The sequence below is a fragment of the Plectropomus leopardus genome, chromosome 11 (assembly GCF_026936395.1).
Source record: "Plectropomus leopardus strain MGB_pleo_1.0 chromosome 11, ASM2693639v1, whole genome shotgun sequence".
NCBI classification, from domain to species: domain Eukaryota; kingdom Metazoa; phylum Chordata; class Actinopteri; order Perciformes; family Serranidae; genus Plectropomus; species Plectropomus leopardus.
In genome coordinates this window covers 27,474,229-27,495,674 of record NC_142186.1, presented here as the reverse complement: position 1 = coordinate 27,495,674, position 21,446 = coordinate 27,474,229, and the positions used below count along the sequence as shown (strand labels likewise).

The 21,446-nt window shown below is 37.8% G+C and overlaps 2 protein-coding genes across 6 annotated transcripts in view; one reads left to right on the top strand and one right to left on the bottom strand.

The window, feature by feature from the left end:
* The window catches only part of LOC121945326 (protein S100-A3-like), a 35,406-nt gene extending 17,059 nt beyond the window's left edge, over positions 1 to 18,347 (top strand). For 2 of the 5 annotated variants that reach the window (XM_088084491.1, XM_042489451.2), the window contains 3 exons: positions 12,956 to 13,033; positions 17,714 to 17,853; positions 17,963 to 18,347. In XM_088084491.1, the coding sequence (XP_087940617.1) occupies positions 12,956 to 13,033; positions 17,714 to 17,853; positions 17,963 to 18,082 (338 nt within the window). In that variant the 3' untranslated portion in view covers positions 18,083 to 18,347. Of the gene's footprint in view, positions 1 to 5,607; positions 6,024 to 6,520; positions 6,661 to 6,790; positions 10,023 to 12,955; positions 13,034 to 14,277; positions 17,283 to 17,713; positions 17,855 to 17,962 lie in introns of those variants that run through there. The other 3 variants (XM_042489459.2, XM_088084492.1, XR_015777956.1) reach the window with 3 other exon arrangements.
* Positions 1,145 to 2,544, bottom strand: LOC121945328 (protein S100-A12-like). The gene is made up of 3 exons (XM_042489456.2): positions 2,438 to 2,544; positions 1,619 to 1,755; positions 1,145 to 1,487 (listed from the first exon to the last, which is right to left on the bottom strand). The coding sequence occupies exons 2-3, from the start codon at positions 1,745 to 1,747 to the stop codon at positions 1,308 to 1,310; spliced, it is 309 nt and encodes a 102-aa protein (XP_042345390.1). The 5' UTR covers positions 1,748 to 1,755; positions 2,438 to 2,544; the 3' UTR covers positions 1,145 to 1,307.
* Positions 18,348 to 21,446: the final 3,099 nt, after the last annotated feature.

Here is a 21,446-nt window from a genome sequence, read left to right as displayed (position 1 = left end):
CCTATCATCCACTGTAGTTCTCTACGCTCGGCACAGGGGAGAACTTTCAATTCTGCAACCTCACCACTAGATGTCCCTAAATGCTAAACACTGAACCTTTAAAGCTGCATACAAAGGTTTGCCTTGAGAAGCTTTGAGTCGCCACCAAATTCAGTGTTTTTTTTATGAAGAAGGAGCTTTGAATGGCATCCACTCAGTGGCCTTACCACTTGAGTCACACCCATTACTCACCCATGTCTTATATAATTCATTCCCCTTACTGCCTGCCAGGTGAAGCAAGTGTATTAGTATACTGTATGTCCCCAAAGAAGAGAGCACCTGCCAGCACACTGTTGGCTGTACAAGCATGTCATGTGACTTTAAATGTACTCATTTGTGTTGAAAAACAGATGTAAGGGATGTTGGTGGGCAGAGTACTGAAAGTCTATGCTTAAGTAAAAGTACAATTACTCCCATTAAAAAAAGACTCAAGTCATAGTCAAAATGATTATTCAACTCTTAAGTGAAAGTGGTAAAATTACAGGTTAGTAAATCACTTGTCTGGCCCAATGTGGTTTGATAAAGTCTCTCGAGGCTGCCTCTTGTTCTGGATTTTGCTTTGCATCTTAATCAAAAAACAAGTGGTGCTTCTTTTGCTTCCAGCAGGTAACTTGGCATCTGCAGAAGAGGTGTGATCATATGCTCTCCCTAATACACTCAATCCTTGCATTTAGAGCAGACTTCTTATAACCAAGGTATGAAGAGCAAATGTATTAAATAAAAAGTAGATTACTGGCTCAGAAAATTACTGGGGTAAAGAGTAGAAGTGCAGCTTAAAAAAATACAAAAACATGAGAAGTACTCATTCTTTTAAGAAATTTTTTACTTATGTGCGTTACCTGTACAACATTGTCACACCTGCTTTCAGACACAGAATATTTAACTTATTTTGCTGTATTATTGGCTGTGGAGGTAAAAATTAATTTCTTGTGTCTAGCTTTACATTGTGTAAGAATGACACAAATCCCTCAATTTATAAAGACAGTACTTTAAAATTTTTGCAAATAGGTGGTTTCATACAAACAGAAGGGAAGAGAAAAAGAAGAAGTGAATGTATCCACACATGCAGTTATTGCCACGAAAAGACAGAGAAGTCCACATCAAATTAAACTTAATAGTTTTTTTTATTTGTTTCTCAGTAAGTATTGAATGGACACTTTTTTTGGAATTTCTAACTCAGGATAGATTTGGCAGTAAGTAGGCAGTGTCACATATGCCATTTGTACATTTTTTGTTTTACATTTTTATATGGTAGTTCTTTAATGGTTTCATTTGCAAGCTTGTTGACAGCCTCCATCATCATCTTGGACCCTGCCTGTCTTCTTGTGGTAGTGGCATTTGAGCATCTTGCCCACACACATAACGAACTCTCTGAATTCGATCTGTCCACTGCAGTTCTTATCCATCTTCCCGAAGATCTTGTCACAGTCACCTTTAGTCATTTTTTCCTGAAGAACATATTTATTACAGCATTTAATGCATCTGAATGGTGAATAAGAAGCAGGATTACAAGTGAATGTGCTATGCATAGCTATACATGTACTTTATAAGAATGTCGTGAATATCTTGAGTTACTTACTTTGACTTCAGGGTTTTCAATTTCCTTCTCCAACATCTTCTTCAGCTCATCCTGGCTTAGCTTACCATCGCCGTCAGCGTAACTCAGAAACAGTTCCACAAGATCTGAAATGGCCTTTTCCAGAGCCATAGCTGAAGCTGGACAAAAAGACAGATTTGTGATGCATGTGTGTATTTTTTTATTCAGAGTGTTTGATTGGATGAAGGTATGTATGGTGAATATGTATATGTGTATGCAGGTGCATATATATATATATATATATATATATATATATATATATATATATATATATATAAATCTACCATATAATTAAAAAAAAGAAAAAAAGCATTGTTCACTTCCTCCTATTTTATTTGCCATGTTCAAAATAAAGATCTAACTAACTAACTAAAAGATTTTAATTTTGAAGAAATACACATGAGTTACTGCTTTTGATACAAAGAAGATGAAGAGAAAAGAGTCAAGTTATATGAAATCTCTTGATATTGATAAATTAGATTCTTAACGCTTTTAAGCTTAAGTTTACAGCCAACAGCTAACAATGTAAAAGTCAGGAGTTCACACTTAACACTATGAAGGAGGATGACAAACGCTCAGAGCAACTTGTGTTTTCAGTAGCACAGAATAAAGCTTTCATGAATATAAGGAACTGCTCTCAAGTTTCATACTAATAATAATGCTGCCAGTTTACAGGCAATATTTTGTCACATGTAACAGGCTTTTTTTGCTCTCATCTTTCTCAGTGTCTCAGCATGTTACAAATATTTTCTTTCTAAACACAAAACTCAATTCTGTCATTTTCTTTCCATCAGGACTCACCTCAGAGTTTAGGTTTATCAGGTGAAGAGAGAGATCACGTCTGCTTGGTCTCAGAGGAGACTGATGTAAGACTGAGGGGAAAGCCTCCTTATATAACAGTGGACATACAATGTTGAGTACATTAAGATACATTTATGCACAAAGGAACACTCCTGTAGTGATTCATGTACTGGAAATCTGCCCTACCCCCCACAAACCAGCTTCACTGGTCTTTCTGTGCCATTTTGTGTAATCATGGTGCTTATTATAGTTCAGAAGGTTGACTCACATTTGTTTTTTGTCTAATGATAACAGTGTTATATCTGTTGGCATAGATGAAATGTGTATTTAAGTCAATGCGCTGATGAATGAAGTGTTGTTGGAGGTGGAGTTAAGCATCAAGGTGCAGCCTATTGTGGATAAAATATGTAAATGGAAAAATACACAATGAGAATATTTCATCCCAGCCCCAGAACGGTGAGTTTAAACCCCCCTTTTACTCTGAAAATGCAATGTTTTTATGTAAATTCATAATCACTAATTGATCGAATAAGTGGTCTGAAAGGAAAACTGAATCATTGATTATAGAAGCAAAGCTATACCACACGTTTCTTAAGCACAAATGAACCCTAATCTTTATTTTACTCCACAACGAGATAAAATTGATCCTGAAGATGGAAGAGAATACTCTAACCTAACTATGAGTATCCATGTTTTAGTTAGGTTTCGAACCCTTTGAAAACTCAAAGTTTATATATTTCTTTATTGACCATACCTTTAAGGTCCAGCGTTTAGGATTTAGGGGAATATATTGGCAAATATTGAATATAATACAATAAGAATGTCATCTTTAGTATATAATAGGCTGGAAATAAGAATCATTGTGTTTTGTTTGGGGTTTTTTTTTACCTTAGAATGAGTAGTTTATATCTACATAGGCAGCAAATCTTTGTCCACAGAGTCTACCAGGTTGCACCACCATGTTACTACAGTAGCCCAGAACGGACAAACCAAACACCTGAGCAAAGTATTGTCATGATCACCACTGCAGTTAGCAGCCCCTCGGCAACAAGGTCATCAGTAAAACACAGATTTTTAACATGAAACTGCTTAATTTGGTGTTTTTTCTACTTTAAATCCCCTGGTTCATTTGTTTTGGATAAGAAAAGACATCTGGATAATATGACTCACTGTAAAAACCTCATGAATAATGAGAACTGAAGTAAGTCTAACCAGCTGAAATCAAGTTGCAATCTGAAATTTTCATCACCATAAACCACAAAATCACACTGGACCTTTAAAATGTGTAACATTATGGGAAATTTGCTATTTGCTCTTTTACTCGCATCCTGTCTTCGTGCAGTGCTTAAGTGTGTATTGAACACATGCAGATCGAAAATCATGTTAATCTTCTCATCTCTCTTGATAAGACTCCACCAAAAATCTACCTTTAGAAGTATGTAGTTAACACTGTAAACAGGTGCTGTAAACAGTTGTATGTTTGAATCAAATTAAGATAATAAGTTAAGCAGAACTTAGACACACAATGGTACTTGACAGAGGATGAGGAACTGAGCATAGCAGCAGACAAGAAGCAAGGCAGCATTGAGAGCTTTACTTTGGTCAGCAGCAGGCAAAAATCAAGAAAACAAAAACAAACCCCAGACAAACAGGAAACACTATAAACCAAATACAAGCAAAAGTAAAAAGGGAAGGCAGGAACCCTGTGGCAAAGTAATTACATTCAAACAGTCTGAAGGAGAAAAGGGTCTGCTCCACTCCCACACACTGATGAATTTAGTTTTCCTTTCAGGAAGTGGGTTTAAAGTCACCATTTTGGGGGTTAGGTGGAGTAGTTTTCCCATTTACACTTTTTTTCACAATAGACTGCACCTTGCACCTCTTCCCCACCTGTATTCAAAACACTTCATGCATCAGTGCATGGTGCATGAACATACCAACACGTGTCATCAGTGTCAGTGGACTTTCCTCTCTAGACACACAAAACATGAGTCCATCCTCTGAGCTATAGAAACGCCATATTTATACAGTATGCCACAAAACAACCAGTGGGCCCTAGACAAGATGCCCTTGGGTACCCAGATAGCCTTAGCATAACCCATGTGTGGACAATTTGGGTAAACCCACTCGTGTGCAATTGGCAATCCCATATAGGAACAATTTTTTGGCCCATATACGACCTGCATGGACCTCAAATACAAATGCAGGGCAGCTGTGTGTCAGGGGAAGAGTGTGTTGTCCACTAATTGGAGGGTTTGGGTTTGATCCTCAACTACTTAAGTCAAATGCAAAGATACTGAACCCAAATTGCTCCTGATGGCTTTTCCATCTGTGTGTGAGTGTTTTAAAAACTGAGTAGCAGGTGGCCCCTTGAACAGTAGCCTCGGCCACTAGTGTATTAGTGTATGTGTGAATGGGTAAATGTGATTCGTAATGCAGAAGCGCTTTCAGTTGTCAAATGACTAGAAAAGCGGTATACAAGCGCTGGTCCATTTACCAAATATACTTCTGTCCGCTTTTAATCCTCAGCCCACTCACACAGCCCTGCTCACTCAGCCAGTCATCCTGTGGAAGTGTAGCAGACCCTTGTTGTGTGTTGTGTTATACTATGTATATATTTTTTTTAATTTCTGCCGTCTACGGACCAAAGTAAAGCTCTGAATGCTACCTTGTCGACTGTCCCTTGCTGTGCTCAGGTCCTCATCCCTTTTCACTGTCATGTGTGTAAGGTCTAACTTCACTAATCACATGATGAGAAACTTTTTACAGCCACAGTTTACAATATGACACCAAAGATGCATTTTGGGTGGAGTGTTACAAAGACGGATGAGGACATCATCATTATTTTTTATTTGTGTGTCCAATACTGATGTACAATAGCTGAATGACAAGTTCTGTATAATTCTACATAAAACATATTTTATTGAAAAGTAGTTTCTTCGGTCTTTGGGAATAATTGTGTCTTCGTGGAGTAGAATGATTAAGGTTTCTTTAGGCTTACAATACTATTGGTATGGCTTTACTTCTGTGGTCAGTGATTTGGGTTTCCTTTTAGACACTTGGTAAATTAATCAGTAATCTTGTATTAATATAAAATATGTCATGTTTTTGTATCTGAATGGAATTTATAGTTACCATTTTTTGGCAAGGAAGACATCTACACAGTTTAGTGTTTTCCGTGTACACATTTTCTTCACAGTTGGCTGCACCTTGCAGCGGTATACTCCACCTGTAACCAAAACACTTCACTCATCAATGCATAGTCATAAATACACATTTCATCAATGTCAGTGTATGCAAACATTTTCTCTATAGACAACACAAGCATGCGTCCACTCTCTTAGCAATGATAAATTCTCTGTCTATACACTTTGGCACAAAATGACCAGTGAAGCTGGTTTGTGGGGAGTGGGCTAGATTTCCAGTATGACTCACCATGTGTTCTTTTGTACATGTATGTATTTACATGTGTCAGAGATTGTGTCCACTCCTATTTAAGGAGGCTTTCCCGTCAGTCTGACACCAATCTGCTCTGGGACCAAGCAGATGTGATCTCTCTCTTCACCTGATAAACCTAAACTCTGAGGTGAGTCCTCATTTGAAAGCATCATGGAGGGAGGGAGTTCTGTGTTTGGAAAGACAATATCTGGAATATGTTGAGAGAGTGAGCATGATGATTGCACAAAGCCTGATACATGCAACACAGGTGACAAAATATTTTCTGTAAACTGGTAGCATTATTAGAGGTATGAAACTAGAGAGCAGTTGCCTAAATTCACAAAAGCTTTATTCTGTGCTACTGAAAAAACAAGTTGCTCTGAGCATTTGTCATCCTCCTTCATAGTGTTGAATGTGAACCTCTGACTTTTACATTGTTCTATAGCTCTTCCCTTTAAACTTTAGTCTAAAAGCAAATTACTCTAATTTACCAATATAAAGAGTTTTCCCCAAGACATGACTATATAGTGTCTGCACAACTCTTGGCAACAACTTTGTTTTTTCTTCATCCTCTGTGTTTCAAAAGCAGTAAATCGTGTGTTTCTTTAATTATTACACAAAATCAGTATCAATCTCTTTGTCTAGCTTCAACTATGGCTCGTTTGGAACAGGCCGTTGAAAACATTGTTGATGTTTTTATGGCATACGCTAACGAGGATGGCAAGTTAACGCAGGAGGAGTTAAAGAAGCTGTTTGAGAAAGAGATTGCATGCCCTGAGGCTAAGGTAAGATATTTAACTCATTCACTTTAACATGATATAGTTACAATACATGTGCATCTATACATAACATCATGTGTCTTACTCATATATCATTAATCAGATGTAACTTGTGCTGTAATAATATGCTCTGCAGGCTCACTTCGAGGGAGCTGACTTCAACAAGATCATGGGGCTGATTGATAAAAACCGCAATGGAGAGATCGAGTTTAAAGAGTTTGTTAAGTGTGCCGGGTTCATGGCCAAATGCTACTACCATAAGAAGACAGGTAAAGGACAACTAGATGAAAACTGAACAGAAGACTGAATATAAAACCTCTGAAGAAAACTAATAGTGACACTGCCGACACTGACAACAGAGGGTACAGAAAGTGAGTTTCGTTGCCTCGGTAAATTGGCTTTTAGTGGTGTCCTCTCAGTACTGTCTGAGAATAAATTAAGCTGTCCAGCTGAAATATATGTGGCCATCTTCATCTGTTTATGGCAATCACTTGCAGAGTTACTTTGGCTGATACCTTTCTGCATCCTTTTCTTTCCCCAGTAGGAGCCATCACAACTCCATGTATCACTCTCACTTTCTCCTTTCCATCTTTGTGTTTGTGTAAAAGCGCTCATCTTTTCTGATTTGCATCGATTTGTTTGGAGGCACCATCTTCAATCTGTCAGCGATTTCAAGCTAAATAAACAGAGTGCACCTGGTGTGGTGTCTGTGTGAATGGTCAAACCATCGTTTATGTAAATCAAAACAAGGGGATGAAGTGAACCAACTCTTTTTCTCCTTTTCCTTTTTTGTAAAGCTATAAAATGCTTAACCTCTGAATTCACACTGGATTTATTGCCTAATATATATCAAATCAAATCAAGTTTAATCAAAAAACACATTTTTTAACAACCAGAGCTGACCAATGTGCTATGCAATAAAATAAAATTAAGAAAATAACAGAACAAAGCATGCACAAATAAACCTGTAAATAAAATAAAGCACAGAGGAGTAAAGTGAAAAATATCCCCAAAAAATGAAATGTAGAATTAGGATTGGGGTAAGCCTCGATCGCCAGACAGCCAGGAGAAGCTGGTCTGAGATTCTCAGCGATCTGGGGTTGGAAAAGGGACAGAGTAACTCAGAGATGTAGTGCCTGGCCATGTAAGACTTTAAAAACAAACAATAGGACCTTAATATCAGTCCTATACTCCAGGAACCAATGCAGGGATACCAGTACAAGTGTAAGGACAACCGGCTTTTTCCCACATACAGAACATTGCAGTGATTCAGATGAGAGGTCGTTAAGGCATTCGTGACGGATGGGTTTAAGTCTGGCAATATTTCTTTGATGGAAAACGCAAGCTTTACACAGAAGTTTTAATTTGTTTGTCAAATTTTTGTAGTTGGTCAACAACAAATTACAGAGGGCATTCTGATTCAAAACTCTACATAACCATAAAAAGAGGCATACAAAACACAGCACACAGCAAAAAACAAAAGACAATTAAAAAAACACAGGTGGCAGGTAGAGTCTCACAGATACATACACAACCACACACTTGTAGTGGTTCATGAATGAAAATTTAGAGGGCTAACTGTTGTAAAAGTCTTTTTTTTTTTTTTAAATTAAAATCTCACATGGTATTGGGTGCATCGGAGAGGTACGAATAGGACACAATTTGTAGACTAGCTCCTGCACACTGTATAACTTACGAAACAAATTAATGTATTGCAACGTTTCAGTAACTAAACCTTCATCAGATGACTGTTTGCACGATGAAAAGTCTAGCTACTGAAATGTAATGAAATGGAAACTAATCCCTTTAAGTTTCAATAGCACACTTGCTCTGCTCTGGGGATTTAAGTTAAATTCAAACTATAGACCATCTTGTGATGGGATTACCCCAGCTTCGATATGTATCTCTGTGACTTTAAGCTAAGAGTAGAGTTTAGAGAGAATGCAGAAGCACTGGAAAACACCCAGAAGCCATTAAGCTGCCTGCAGGATTGCACTGTTGACCTCAGGTTGCTTTGTTGCGTAGACAGTGGAGCTTCACGGAGCTGCCAAGTTCATAAAGAAGGCCAGAGTGCTGCAAAATGCGCAAAAGCCGGGAAGCCGGCCATGAAGCTTTGTGGGCTCATCAGCAAACCGAAAGTATTGATGTAGTGCTGATAGATTTGGTCTATATGGTCTATTTTCTTTTCTACTTTAATAATATTGAATTAATGCTGTTTGTGATTGTGTTTTTAAATTACATACATAATCTACACATTTGTCAGTTGTATCTAAACAGAGTTAAGTCTTTGTTGGTTCCTTGATTTGATTTTTCAGTGCTCAGTGGCTGTTTCCTTGAAATAATAAGGGACCTTTTGAGTTTCTGCTGGCTCTCTGCCCTCGGGTCCACCTGCTAAGTATCTCATGTCAACTTCCTAACCCTGTATTTCTGGCACCTTGCTTGGTCCACGCCCATCTTCAGACTCTGCCTTCATTGTGATCTCTATTATGCAGTAGTTAAGTATTTTGCCCAGTTTGGATTCTGTCACAATGAAAAATATCTTAACACAAACAGACATGTAACACTTGCCAAAATATGCAAAAGAGCTTATGTGGTAGTTCCACTAAAATAGGTGTGACAACATTTTCCATGATGCCAAACACAAAAAGACGCACAATTTAAAAACAATACCAGCCATTGAGATATTGTGGCAGCAGGTATCTGCAGAAATGTGTCCATACCACTTTTCTGATTACATATAATTGTCCTTTTACATGAAGTCACATGGATTTCCATCCAAACTGTGTGTTAACTCACAAACAGTGTCTGTCCTCTGACCACTTAAATTGTTTAAATCTAAAATAAACAAAAGGGGAGTTGTGCAAGAAAACCTAATAAAAATTAACACATCTGCTGTCAAAGAGCATCTGACAGGAGAATTAAATGCAGAACATTTAATATTGGATATTCATATTGAATAATTCTGTCTCACAGAAACCTGGCTGTGTCCTGATGATAATGTTAGCTTGAATGAATCCACTCCTCCTCGTTAAATAAATACTCATGTTGCCCAATCCACTGACCGAGGAGGGGGAGTCGCTGCTACTTAAGATTCAAGCTTAGTAATTCACCCTAAAGTTAAACTAAATTCTAATTCATTTGAAAGCCTTTTTCTTAATCTTTCTTACCCATCCTGGAAAACTCTACAGCCCATTCTATTTATTATAGTATGCTGCATCCCCGTTATCGTAGGTGATTTTAACATTCATGTCGATATTATTAATAATTGTAGCCTTAGTGTTGCATTCCTTACACTATTACACCCCTAAGCACATTATTAGAATTCACTCTGTAAATTTCTACTGCTATGTGGATGATACGCAACTGTATCTGTCTACCCCGTATTATCCAGTTGCCCAAGCAAGTCCTCCAACTGGTGCAGAAAGTTGCTGCACGTGTACAAACGGGAACCAAGAAAAGGGATCATATTTCTCCTATTTAAGCTTCTTTGCACTGCCTACCTGTAAAATCCAGAAATGAATTTAAAACCCTCCTCATTACCTACAAAGCTCTTAATGGTAAGGCTCCATCCTATTTGTTGCAGCTCATAGTTCCTTATCAACCCTCAAGATCACTGCTCTCTGAAAATGCAGGGTTACTCATGGTTCCCAAAGTCTCCAAATGTAGGATGAGAACCTGAGCCTTCAGTTACCACGCTCCTCTTTTATGGAACCATCTTCCAGTTTTGGTCAGGGAGGCAGACACGGTCTCCACTTTTAGAGGTGGGCTTAAGACCTTCCCCTTTGACAACGTTTAAAATTTTGGCTGGCTCAGGTTGCCTGGACCAGCCCCTAGTTAGGCTGACGTAGGTTTAATTTGCTAAGGGACTTTCTAGCATACACTGAGCTCCTTTTTCCTTCTTTTGCTCCCTCCATCCGAAAACACTCATGTCTATTTACTGCATTACACTAACTCGGTTGCCTCTACGGAGCATTCGTGCGTACACATGGGACTCTTATCAACACCAACAATATATGCATGTTGCATGAGACGCTATCATAGAGTGCATTTAGTAATTTTACACCTATCACTATTGTTATGGCATGCTATTATTACCATTACTGCTGTTGCATCTCTCCCCGTCTCTCCCTCTCTCTTACCCTCTCTCTTTCTCTCTTGCATGTCTGTCTGTCCTGGAAGAGGGACCCCTCCTCAGGCCCTCTTCCTGAGGTTTCGATCATCCCCCCCCCCGTTACAGGGTTTTTTTGGGGGAGTTTTTCCTTAGACAATGTGAGGGTGTAAGAGCAGAGGGATGTGGTATGCTGTAAAGCCCACTGACCTGACCTGACTTGACCTGACTTGACTCCAGCAGATTAAAGGTGCAGCTGCAGGCTGTCACAGACATGATTATATAATTGTATTATCTATTATCTAGATGATACAGTGCCAAACCCGTTTGCATGAATATGCAGGTGTATCACAACAGTGTTGATAGAGTTTGTGCCGGGTGGAGCAACAGAAAAGAACACCTATTAGCACACTATAGACGATAAATCATCCTGCTTTAAAATGCATGTCCCTAAGTGACTGTTCAAATGTACTGTTGGTGAAATGTATGTCTTTATGACATTAAACCTCCAGATACTTAACATATTTTTTGTGTAAATCCACTAAAACAGATTAAGTTACTAAGTGATCTACAAGGGACCCAAATTACTGGGTGCAGATAGAAGCTGTACCAAAAGTAGTGTAAGCAACTGTGTGTAATTACTTTTCGACTGCGCACAACATCACTCCAGTTAGAGACTGCAGATGGAACTGATACCTGCAGATGGCTGTAAAGAGAGTCACCAGCGTAAAGGAGAGGCCTTCAGTGTTTAGGTGCACCAGACAACACAGGTGTTGATAGTTAAGCTTCCCAGCACCTGCAAGCTATTACAGTGATAACTACCAATAAAGGAGCCCAAACTAGATTACAGCACACAGTCTCCTCTAATGACGTCCTCATAGCACCTTACCTACAAAGTCTGCATCTATGATCAGTCATTACCATAAACTAACATCAATGCCTGTTCTACTCCACAAAGACATTTTAATGAATCCTGGAGACCAGATGAGACACAAATAGGTATAAGTGAAGATGAAAGTATATTTTAGTGAGTGGGTCACTTGTAGACTCTGCCCAGAATCTATCTCCAGATTATGGTGTGACTCTGCAGACTGTGGTGGTAAAGAGTTTCTGAGAGAGCAGATAGCATTGGGTGGTCACGCCTCGGGGCAGGGAGGAGGACACACCCTACCCAGATGTCTTGTTTGTTCTTTAATTTGATTCCCAGCTGCAAGCTGTGTCTTTTAAAGTTAAAGTAATCAAAACCATCTATGGTATCATGGTTCCAACTGAAATTCTGAGGTGAACATGAAATAATACATCAAAAAACAGGGAGAAAGAGTCACTGAATTACAGTTAAGAACAAGTTACGATACATTTATTGAGGTGTAACTAGACCATCAGGTAAACAGTGTGTGTATCATTTGAAGGTCTGATAAGGGTCTAGTTACCGAAATGCTGTAATAAATTTATTTCGCAAGTTTGACAGTTTGTTAGACTGTAAATTGTTGAAATGACCCAAAAGAGTCATGAAACAACCACAAGAGACACAATATGACCACAAATAGTTGTAAAACTTGCAACAAGCAGACACAAAATGACCACAAAGCAACACAAAACGACCAAAAAGACACAAAATTACCATAATAAGACAAATAAATACCTCAAAGAGACAGAAAAAAACAACCACAAAGAGACATAACTTTATCACAAGCAGATGCAAAGCAACCATCACCGTTTCTGTTTTGTCTTCCAGTTTTGTAGGAGAGGTGGTAAGGCCAAGTGGCAAAATTAGGCCAACACAGAAATGCCAAAAACTTGAGGCTGGCTCCAGAAAGGAGTCATTCTCCATTGGCTCCTGTATTTAAATGCCCAAATTTATAGCAGAAATCAACATGTTTACAGCTTGGTACAAAAAACAGTTTTGGTCTCTAAAGTTAATTTCAGCATTCACGACAACTGCATCGGGGGTGAATTTTTAAAGAAGCCCACCATTTACATTTCATTAAGGCTTAAAGTAAGCCATATTTAAGGGCAGGCCATGAGTATGTCCATTATTTTTTCAGTCTTTAGGTGAGGCCCTTTGCATATCTTTGCTCAAGTGCCCATCGTCTCATAATGGAGTTAAACTGTATGTGCACATGTAAAAGGAGGGGTAGTACTTAATAATACATTGCAAACAGTCTAATTATTCACGATTTGTTTGTTTTACAGGAGCACATTGTCAGCGACTGCTTCAGAAAGCAAGAAAGAAAAAGGAGTGCCATACACAGAACAACCTCCATTGTGTCCGTGAGTGTCAAATTTCCTGCTGTTCAATAGTAACTCATTGTAAACCGAGCTGCATGGTAGCTGCTGTGTTTTTCTTGCCCAAACCACACAAAGGAGAACTGAGCTCCAGTTCTGAGCTATCATTCCTTTCCGGGGATACATTCAGCCAAACCGTAGCTCATAAACTATAATGAACTCAACGGCGGTATGACACACTCTTGCGCAAGTGGAGCTGCTAAACGGCTGCAGGCTTCTTTTTTTTTTTAAATAAAGTTGCAATAATTGGATGCACATGGTGTTTGTTGAATTACAGAAATCAGGAAGGGAATCATTTATTCGAGACACAACTTTGCATTTTCTGTGCATGTTTGAATCAAACAGACTTTTAAGAAAAGATTAAGAGAACAGGGCGGCTATTTAGCTGCTTCCTCTGTGAAATCCTCAGCTCGAGGTAAACAAGCATTCCTGGGCACACGCACACACACACAAACAACCACTGGGTTGTAGTGGAAAATTATTTTGGTGATGCTGCCACAGGAAAGGCGGAGACTACACAGCCAACAGGAGCAGCCTGTTTTCACAAAAAACAAAAACAAACAAAAAAAGCCCTGCTCTAAACACTAGTGTACTGCACTACGGGCTTTCATCAACTCACAAAAATGATAGATTTTTAGTCTACTGTTCACATGCTTAGAATTGCTGGAGTTGTACTTAATAGTACAAAATAACTTGTTATTGTACTTGTTTTAGTTGCTTTCAAGTCTCTGCGTGTTTAAAATCTGCACATACTAGTCCTGATGTGTGTCATGCTCACTTTTCCAGTTTTAGGATGATTTCAAAATGTTCCTAACTAAAAGTCTGCAGCAACACTTGCAACTCTCTAGGGTTCACATAGGCACAGCGCTCCTAAAATACAACTAATCCTGACAACAAAGTAGCTTTCAGTAGCTGTTGTTGTTGTGTGGAGGAAAGACAGAACCATACAGAATGGTTCGGCATACTTGGTGTCCGCAAACATTCTCCACCAGTGAATCACTGAACACGCCTTTTCTCTGCTATTGTCCTCTTCTTTATGTCTCTGTCTCTCATTACATTGGCACCACCCACTCCCTCTAACCATCACATGTTTTCACCACACAGCCAGCAGATTGATGAGATCAACAACACAAGGTTGCAACATATTGTGTGTGTGTGTGTGTGTGTGTGTGTGTGTGTGTGTGTGTGTGTGTGTGTGTGTGTGTGTGTGTGTGTGTGCGTGCGCGCGCGCTTGTGCGTGTGTGCACATGCAGAGCCAACTTGTTTGGTTGAATTCCTCGCTCAGAATACATGTTTTGCTCTTGTTGCTTTGTTCATAATTGTTAGTATTCATCTCCTAGGACACATTTTTGAATACAAAAGCTGCAAGGGATGCAGACACAAAATTTAGCTGACATGGAGGAGTAGAGTGAATTGGAGTAAGAGTCTTACAGACAGACATTCAGACAGAGCAGAAGTAGCTGAAAGTGGGATTACATTTGCCAAACTATGTTGCTGTAGTGACCCAGTAAAGGTTGCCGTTTGGTGTTAGTCAGACAAAATGCTGTTACAGTTTTTGGAAAAACTGCTCTGTTTTGCTCTGTTGATATGAAACCAGAATATTCCTTGAGAGGGAAGGAGTTACTTGTATACTTAAAACATGTATTAATATATTAAGTTTACAAAAATCCCAGTAAATGTTTAATTATTAACATAGAAATGTGTTAGAGAGGGACTTGCATGGTGATCTGTCAAATAATTTAGAAGTAATCAAGTGACATCTGACTGGAAAATAAATAAAACATTCATCAGCTGAAATAGATCAAAATCATATGGGAAAGTAACTACATGAAAGGCTTCAATTGTAAATTAAAACCAGAGATTTATTTTTTCATTGGTATTTCCATTTACAAGATGCTTTTACTTTTTACTGACTCTATGGAGCCTTGTTGAGGAGATACTGCGATTCCGGCACGTACCATCACAAATCTGGACAGAGCTGTGTGTAATATGTTGCGTAACAGTACTGTTTGCATTACTACCTTAAAACGTCTCTCCGGGTTATTGCATGCAAGAGCTCTGGCGTCCACACTGCACAGCCGGCTGTGCTAGTTTGGCTGAAAAAGCGAATTATTCACAAGTGATACTTTTTTTGCCTTAAAACAAGATTTTTTTTTTAGTTTTAAGACTGTAGTTGTAATAATTTAATAATAATAATAATAATTTTTCCGAGAACAGATAGAGTTTCACTAAGTTGAGCAATCACGCCTCAGGCAGGATGCAGGACACACTCGACCCTCCCATCCTTTGTTTTTTTTTCGTTGTTTTGATTCCCGGCTACGTGTCGTGAACTTGTGAGGTTACAGTTATAAAAATATTGAACACAGTTGCATCTGAATTTCTCAGGTTAACTAGGTGTGGTGCCCTAATTTTTCAGCCTAGCTTTAAGGTATCTTATGAGGCAATATAACCTCAGGCATCCATTTGTAACAACTGTCTTGGCATAGATTGTCTAAATAATGCTCTAAAGTTGGGATAAATTTTAGCAAGGGAACAACTGGCATGGGCATTTTCAAAGGGGTTTGTTGAACTCCTACCTAAAGATAAAAAGTCTCCCCGAAAATTGAAAATGCTTGCTGTCACTGAATGTTCATTTTTGTCAATTCACTTCTTCAAATTAAACCTGTAAATCTGTTTTTTTTTAAAGGAAAAGGGCTGACAATAAATGTGTATATACATACATAAAAAAATAAAACAAGGTTGTAGTGGAACCTAAAATGTTAACCATACTGGTATTTTCATCAGGATACCCAAGTTTCTGACATAACAAAGTGTTATCTGATGATTCAGAGACTGGTGAGGGTGATGAATCTAGAGAGTAAGCGGTGGAGCGAGTGTACAACTGCAGCATGAAGGAACAGCAGGCATGAAGAGAACCATATTTAAAATAAAAAGTAGTAAGACGATAGGCTAACAGAGAGGGTGTGTCACTCTGCTATTAGCTGACTGTGATCAGCTTATCGAACAGCCGATATCTGAATTAAAGGTCATTGACAGCAAGAAATTATAAGTCATTATGCATACAAGGAGTAAATGGCAGATGATATTTAGAAGCCAAAGCATGTAAAAGTGTAATCTTACTTACTTTCACAATGCACATTGGATAATTAGTAACATTAACAGTAAAATAAGACAGTATGTCAGCATGCAGTTCCTTAATTCTCTATTTTGGAATATGTATCAACTTGTTTTTGAGAGCAGGTAGCTGGAACTAAAGGGCAGGGCCAGAGGTCTTATATAACAACAAGTTAGGCAACAGTGGAGGATGTCGCAATATTCTTTGCCCGCTTTGGGCCTGTTTGGTGCATTTTAGGCTTTCCAATCAGCATTTTTTGATACGTTTGGCTACGTTCATGCATAACTCACAACGCCTAAGGGGAGGGACAGAAACACACAAGGGACAACAACCAGAAAAGGGGCACAGTACATGCACCTGTAACATATTGAATTAAAGGCTCTGAAAAAGGAAAGCTTACAGTTTGGTGTTTGATTGGACACAATGCTGCCAGAGTTTGCTGATATATAGTGTTGGAAGTGATATCATGTTCTTTTGTTAAAAATGACCAACACCACATTGAAAAAAATACTCAGTTACAGGAAAATATTGTATATGTAATACATGCATTAAAAATACTCAGTTTACAGGGGTGCCATTTGGTGCTTTGTTATTGGTGCTTATTATTAACAGAAGACTAGATTGTACTCAGGTACAGGTACTGAAAGCACTAGTGCATGAATGGCCTGTTCAGGCCTTTCCTCATTCCAAAATCAAATACTGCCATTATATTAGTTAAACCTGTGTTTAACCTGGAATTACGCTGCCAAACCAGCTGTGCTAGTTTGACTAATGATGTAAATTATCCCAAAACTAGCATTTGCTGATGTTTTTCTGGGTTGATTGGAGGATTTGATGTGTCCATATCATGAGGACTGGAAGGAGATTATGTTGAGCACCGACGCTTCACCAAACTAGTTTTTGTATGAAAGGGGGCTACGAGTAAAAGCAGGAAAGTGTACATTCCTGCATTCTTTTTTTGGACATTTTATAGGAAAAATGGTAGAAAGAGGGGTGGGGGTTTGGAAAAAGGGTTTGTCCCACCTGTATATAAGTAGGTTTGTGTCTATGCTCTCTTCACAAATCCCTCTCTGTGACCATCTCAACCTCTCAGTCTATCGAAGTTATCATACAAATTTGGTAAGAGGAAATCTATTTTTCAAATCCTTGTTTAGATGCAGAATTATCTCAATTTATCACAGTATTTATACCTGATATATAGCAACATGTGGCATAAGATACATGAGTGAGCTTTTGAGTGTGGTTTGTGTACTATTTGGAGGGTTCATCTAGATATTAACATAGATATTAACATTTAAGATTAAACAGTTTAGATAGTATTATCAGTATTATTAGTTGTATTATTTTAAAATAATCACCTCAATTCATGAGACAAATGAGAAAGTGTTTTGGGCAGTAACATTCCTGATCTCAGCCAGCTGCATGTTCAACTTCTTCCAGCCTTTTTGCTCGATGTGGCAGAGCAGTAGAGTCCATTACTACATTACTGCATTATCAAACCCATGTGAAATATAGTGGAATGCACAGTCAACAGTATTTTGTCCTTCCAGCCAACATGACAGGAGCAATCCCAGAGGCAATGAAGCTCCTCAGAGATACTTTCAACTACTACGCTAAGTTGGATGGAGAAAAACAAACTTTGGCCACAATGGAAATGCATGTGCTGCTTGTAAAGGAGTTTCCCAATGCAGTGAGTCCAAAGATGTTCCTCTATTGCAACAGAAAGCTATGAAGGCCTCTATGACATATATTTAATGTTTTATAGTCTGCTTATGATTTCTTTTATTTCTTTTCATTAGGACAGAAGTATAAAATACGTGGATGACATACTTCACAAGCTGGATGAAGACAAGGATGGTGTTATTGATTTCAAAGAGTTTGTCAGAATTGTGACAGACATGAACCTTATGTGCAGTTAAGAATGAATAATTTGGCCATGTTGCCACAGACCAGGATAATATCTGTGGTGCTTTTACTTTTCAGGAGAGTGTCTCATTCTTATGTGCAAATATATATTGTGGCCACATTGCCTCAGAGCTTTGCCTTGTTGTATTTTTACTAAAAGAAATGAAATGTTATCGAACTCGCCCCACACTCACTTAATACACATGCCAATATCAAATGTAAAAAGGAAGAATTTGGTTAAGTCCATACAGCTGAATTAAAAAGGCCACTGACTTAAAATGTGTTGACGTGTATCACTGATCCTGATTGTAAGAAGTGACAAATTAACTCGAGACTACAGCGGTGCGATAAAAGTAGTGTTGTAAAAAGCTATATTTGTGTCATTCCTGTTATGCAGCAACATTTCTGTATTTTAACTTTGGAAAAGAAATGGGCTTTTCATGTTTTTAATGTAAGAATAGTGACGTGTAATGTCAGAAAAACAAAGTAACCAGTCTAAGGCACTCCAATAATAATACCTATGGTTCGACTGGCTCAACAGATTTAACAGGGTGGAACATTTTAAGTGAAGTATGAGTATCTAGATTTAGCTAGCTAATCTTCTACACATAAATATAACATATATCAAATATGTTTTTACTTTTTTTTTTAATCGGACCGTCTTTCTTTATGATGAAAGGGTGAACCTTTAAGACTGTGACAAACAAAAAAGTTTATTATTTCACACAAAATCCACCAGATATACCCAAAAAAAGCACAGTCAAGAAACAGGATTCAAATGTTTTAAATATGTATTATTCTATGTTTGTGTGTTTAAAAAAGGGCATCTATGATTAAAGCCAATTGTCTTACATTTTAGACACATTTTAAGAATATATGCAGAAGTAATCGATGGGGACAGAAATGTTGCTACTTAACAGAAATTACCTATTTTCCACTAAAATAATGAAGTCGATAAACAGTACCCAACATTACAGGCAGGTACAGGTAAAGCACTAGTGAATGTTGTAGATGCTTTCCAGCTCTTCTGACAATGTGGGTATTACAATGGCAAGTTACTGCATGCAGAAATTTGTAATAGACCTGGGATCCGCCCCTGCAAAACCAGCGGTGTTAGTCTTACTAACGAAAGAAATTATTCTAAAGTTTACAGTCAGTATTTGAGATGAGAAAAGTAATGCATCTTGTTTGTTTTTTGTTGTTGTTGTTTGATTAAAATAGTAAAGAGTAAAAGTAGAAAAGAATATATTCTAGTATTCTCAGTGTGAGATTTTGTGAAAAAAAAAAAAGATAGTGGGAAAGATGGGTGGTGGCTTGTGAAGAGGATCTGCTAACCTGTAATATAAAAAAAGTTTACTCCCATGCTCTCTTCACATCCTTCTCTGACACATCTCAGGTTATCAACTTCTCAAAGTATTCACGTAACTTTGGTAAGTGGATAAATGTTGTTTTTTTATTCTTTTTTAAATGCAACATTAACCATTTTGTGTCTTATTAAACTAAAAAGTTGATACCTGATATATTATAATATGCAGCAGGAGAAGTGTGAGTAAGCTTTTGGGTGTGGTTTGTGTATTACCTTGTCTAAGATAATAACAAATATGAATATTATAAAAGTGAAAACTGTGACAATTTAGTAAATAAAAAGCAAGACTTCGGGGTAATAAAAGGAGGGACAAGTCCAAGCCAAGGCATTTCTGAAAAAAACAATTAATTAAGTCAGTAGGAAAGCAGCATTTAGATGCCTTGAATTGTTTAAAGAAGAGCTTTACAGACTCGCTTGTCACAAAAAAAAAAAAACCCTGTTGCCAGACTCGATCTTGTCTCTTGATTAAATTATTTATCCCTGAGGGACAGAAAAAACATGACAAGGCAACAATGGAGCAAGGTTTAGATTTATTTATTCAGATACTGTTCCGCACTTTACACATGTATATATGTATATATATACAGTCTCTTAGTTTTTTAGTTTTTTTTAAGCGCATTACTTTATATTCTATTAATAATGTGTGCTCTTTATTCTCTTGTTCTTACTGTATGGCGCTGCTACACCCCAATTTCTCAGTTTTGAGATCAATAAAGTATATCTATCTATCTATCTATCTATCTATCTAAAAATCAGAGTTTAAGCTTGTTTGTTTTTTTTTAGTTTTTCTTTTTTAGTTGCAGATCTATCCATGACACAAATGAGGAAGTGTGTTGGGCGGTAACATTCCTGATCTGGCTCAAGCCGATCCCACTCCTCCTTCCAGTAGTTTAATGTTCCAAAGAGGCAGAGCCTAACCCGTTATTCCATGTGGCATGAAGCATTACCACATTACTGCATGACCACAGCCATGAAATATATGTTCATAAACACTTGAATAATCAGTCAACATTGTTTTTTCTCATTCCAGCCAAAATGGCAAGGATCCAACAGGCAATGGATCTCCTCATGTCTGTCTTTGAAGAATATGCTGGAAAAGAGAAAGGCAGCATTCTGTCCATGATAGAGCTTGTTAAACTGCTCAAGAAAGAATATCCTGACACAGTAAGTGAAAAATCTGAAACAACAGTGCAACAAAGCTTTGTGAAAGTCTCTTTTACATTTTTTTTGTTGTCATACAGTTAACTTACAACTCCATGTTTTCTTTCTTTAGGACAGAGGCATATCAGAAGTGAGTGAGCTCTTCTGCAAGATGGATGAGGACAGCAGCGGTACTGTTGATTTCAAGGAGTTTGTCAGTATTGTAACCAACATCAAAGTGATGTGCTCTAAAAAAAAATAATTTGGTCACTTTTCACTGGAATTGTACCCTATATGATGACATGTGAAAAATAAATACATTGATTGACCATCTGAATGAACTTTTTGTAATTTAATTTTTACTAAATGTGCAAACTTTGTGATCCAACCTCCCCCAGTCATCTAAATCACAGCATTATCTAGTTTTCTGAGAACGAAAAACTTAGATCAATACACAATGTGCTGATGTTGAGTGTGCATCTGCGATCCTGAATGTCAGAAGTGAAAAGTCAATTAGTAACTACAGCTGTGAGAAAAAGAAAGTTGTGTTGTAAAAGGCAGTGTTTATGTCATTCCTGTTATGCAGCAAAACTGTATCATCATAACTCTTTTTGCTGTGTAAGTTTGACCAATGCAGGATAAGATTCTCAAAGTGATACTCAACATTTGCCCTGAAATAGAAAGCAGACTTTTTTTCAGACTTAGTCAACAATAATTCTAACAGGTTGTGGATATCAATATATCACAAGTATTATTGTGTGGATACATAAATGATTATGTTGTCCACCATGTCACAACTTCTCAAACTGGTATTACTGATATGAGAGGAGGCATTTGTCACTAAAAAACAGGAAAAAAATACATTCTAGCCT

What these genes read in the sequence shown, in the direction of transcription:
- LOC121945328 (XM_042489456.2), bottom strand. Translation starts at nt 1,747, where the DNA reads ATGGCTCTGGAAAAGGCCATTTCAGATCTTGTGGAACTGTTTCTGAGT. An exon ending in TTGAAAACCCTGAAGTCAAA is followed by an intron (nt 1,488 to 1,618) that starts GTAAGTAACTCA and finishes TATGTTCTTCAG; the next exon opens with GAAAAAATGACTAAAGGTGA.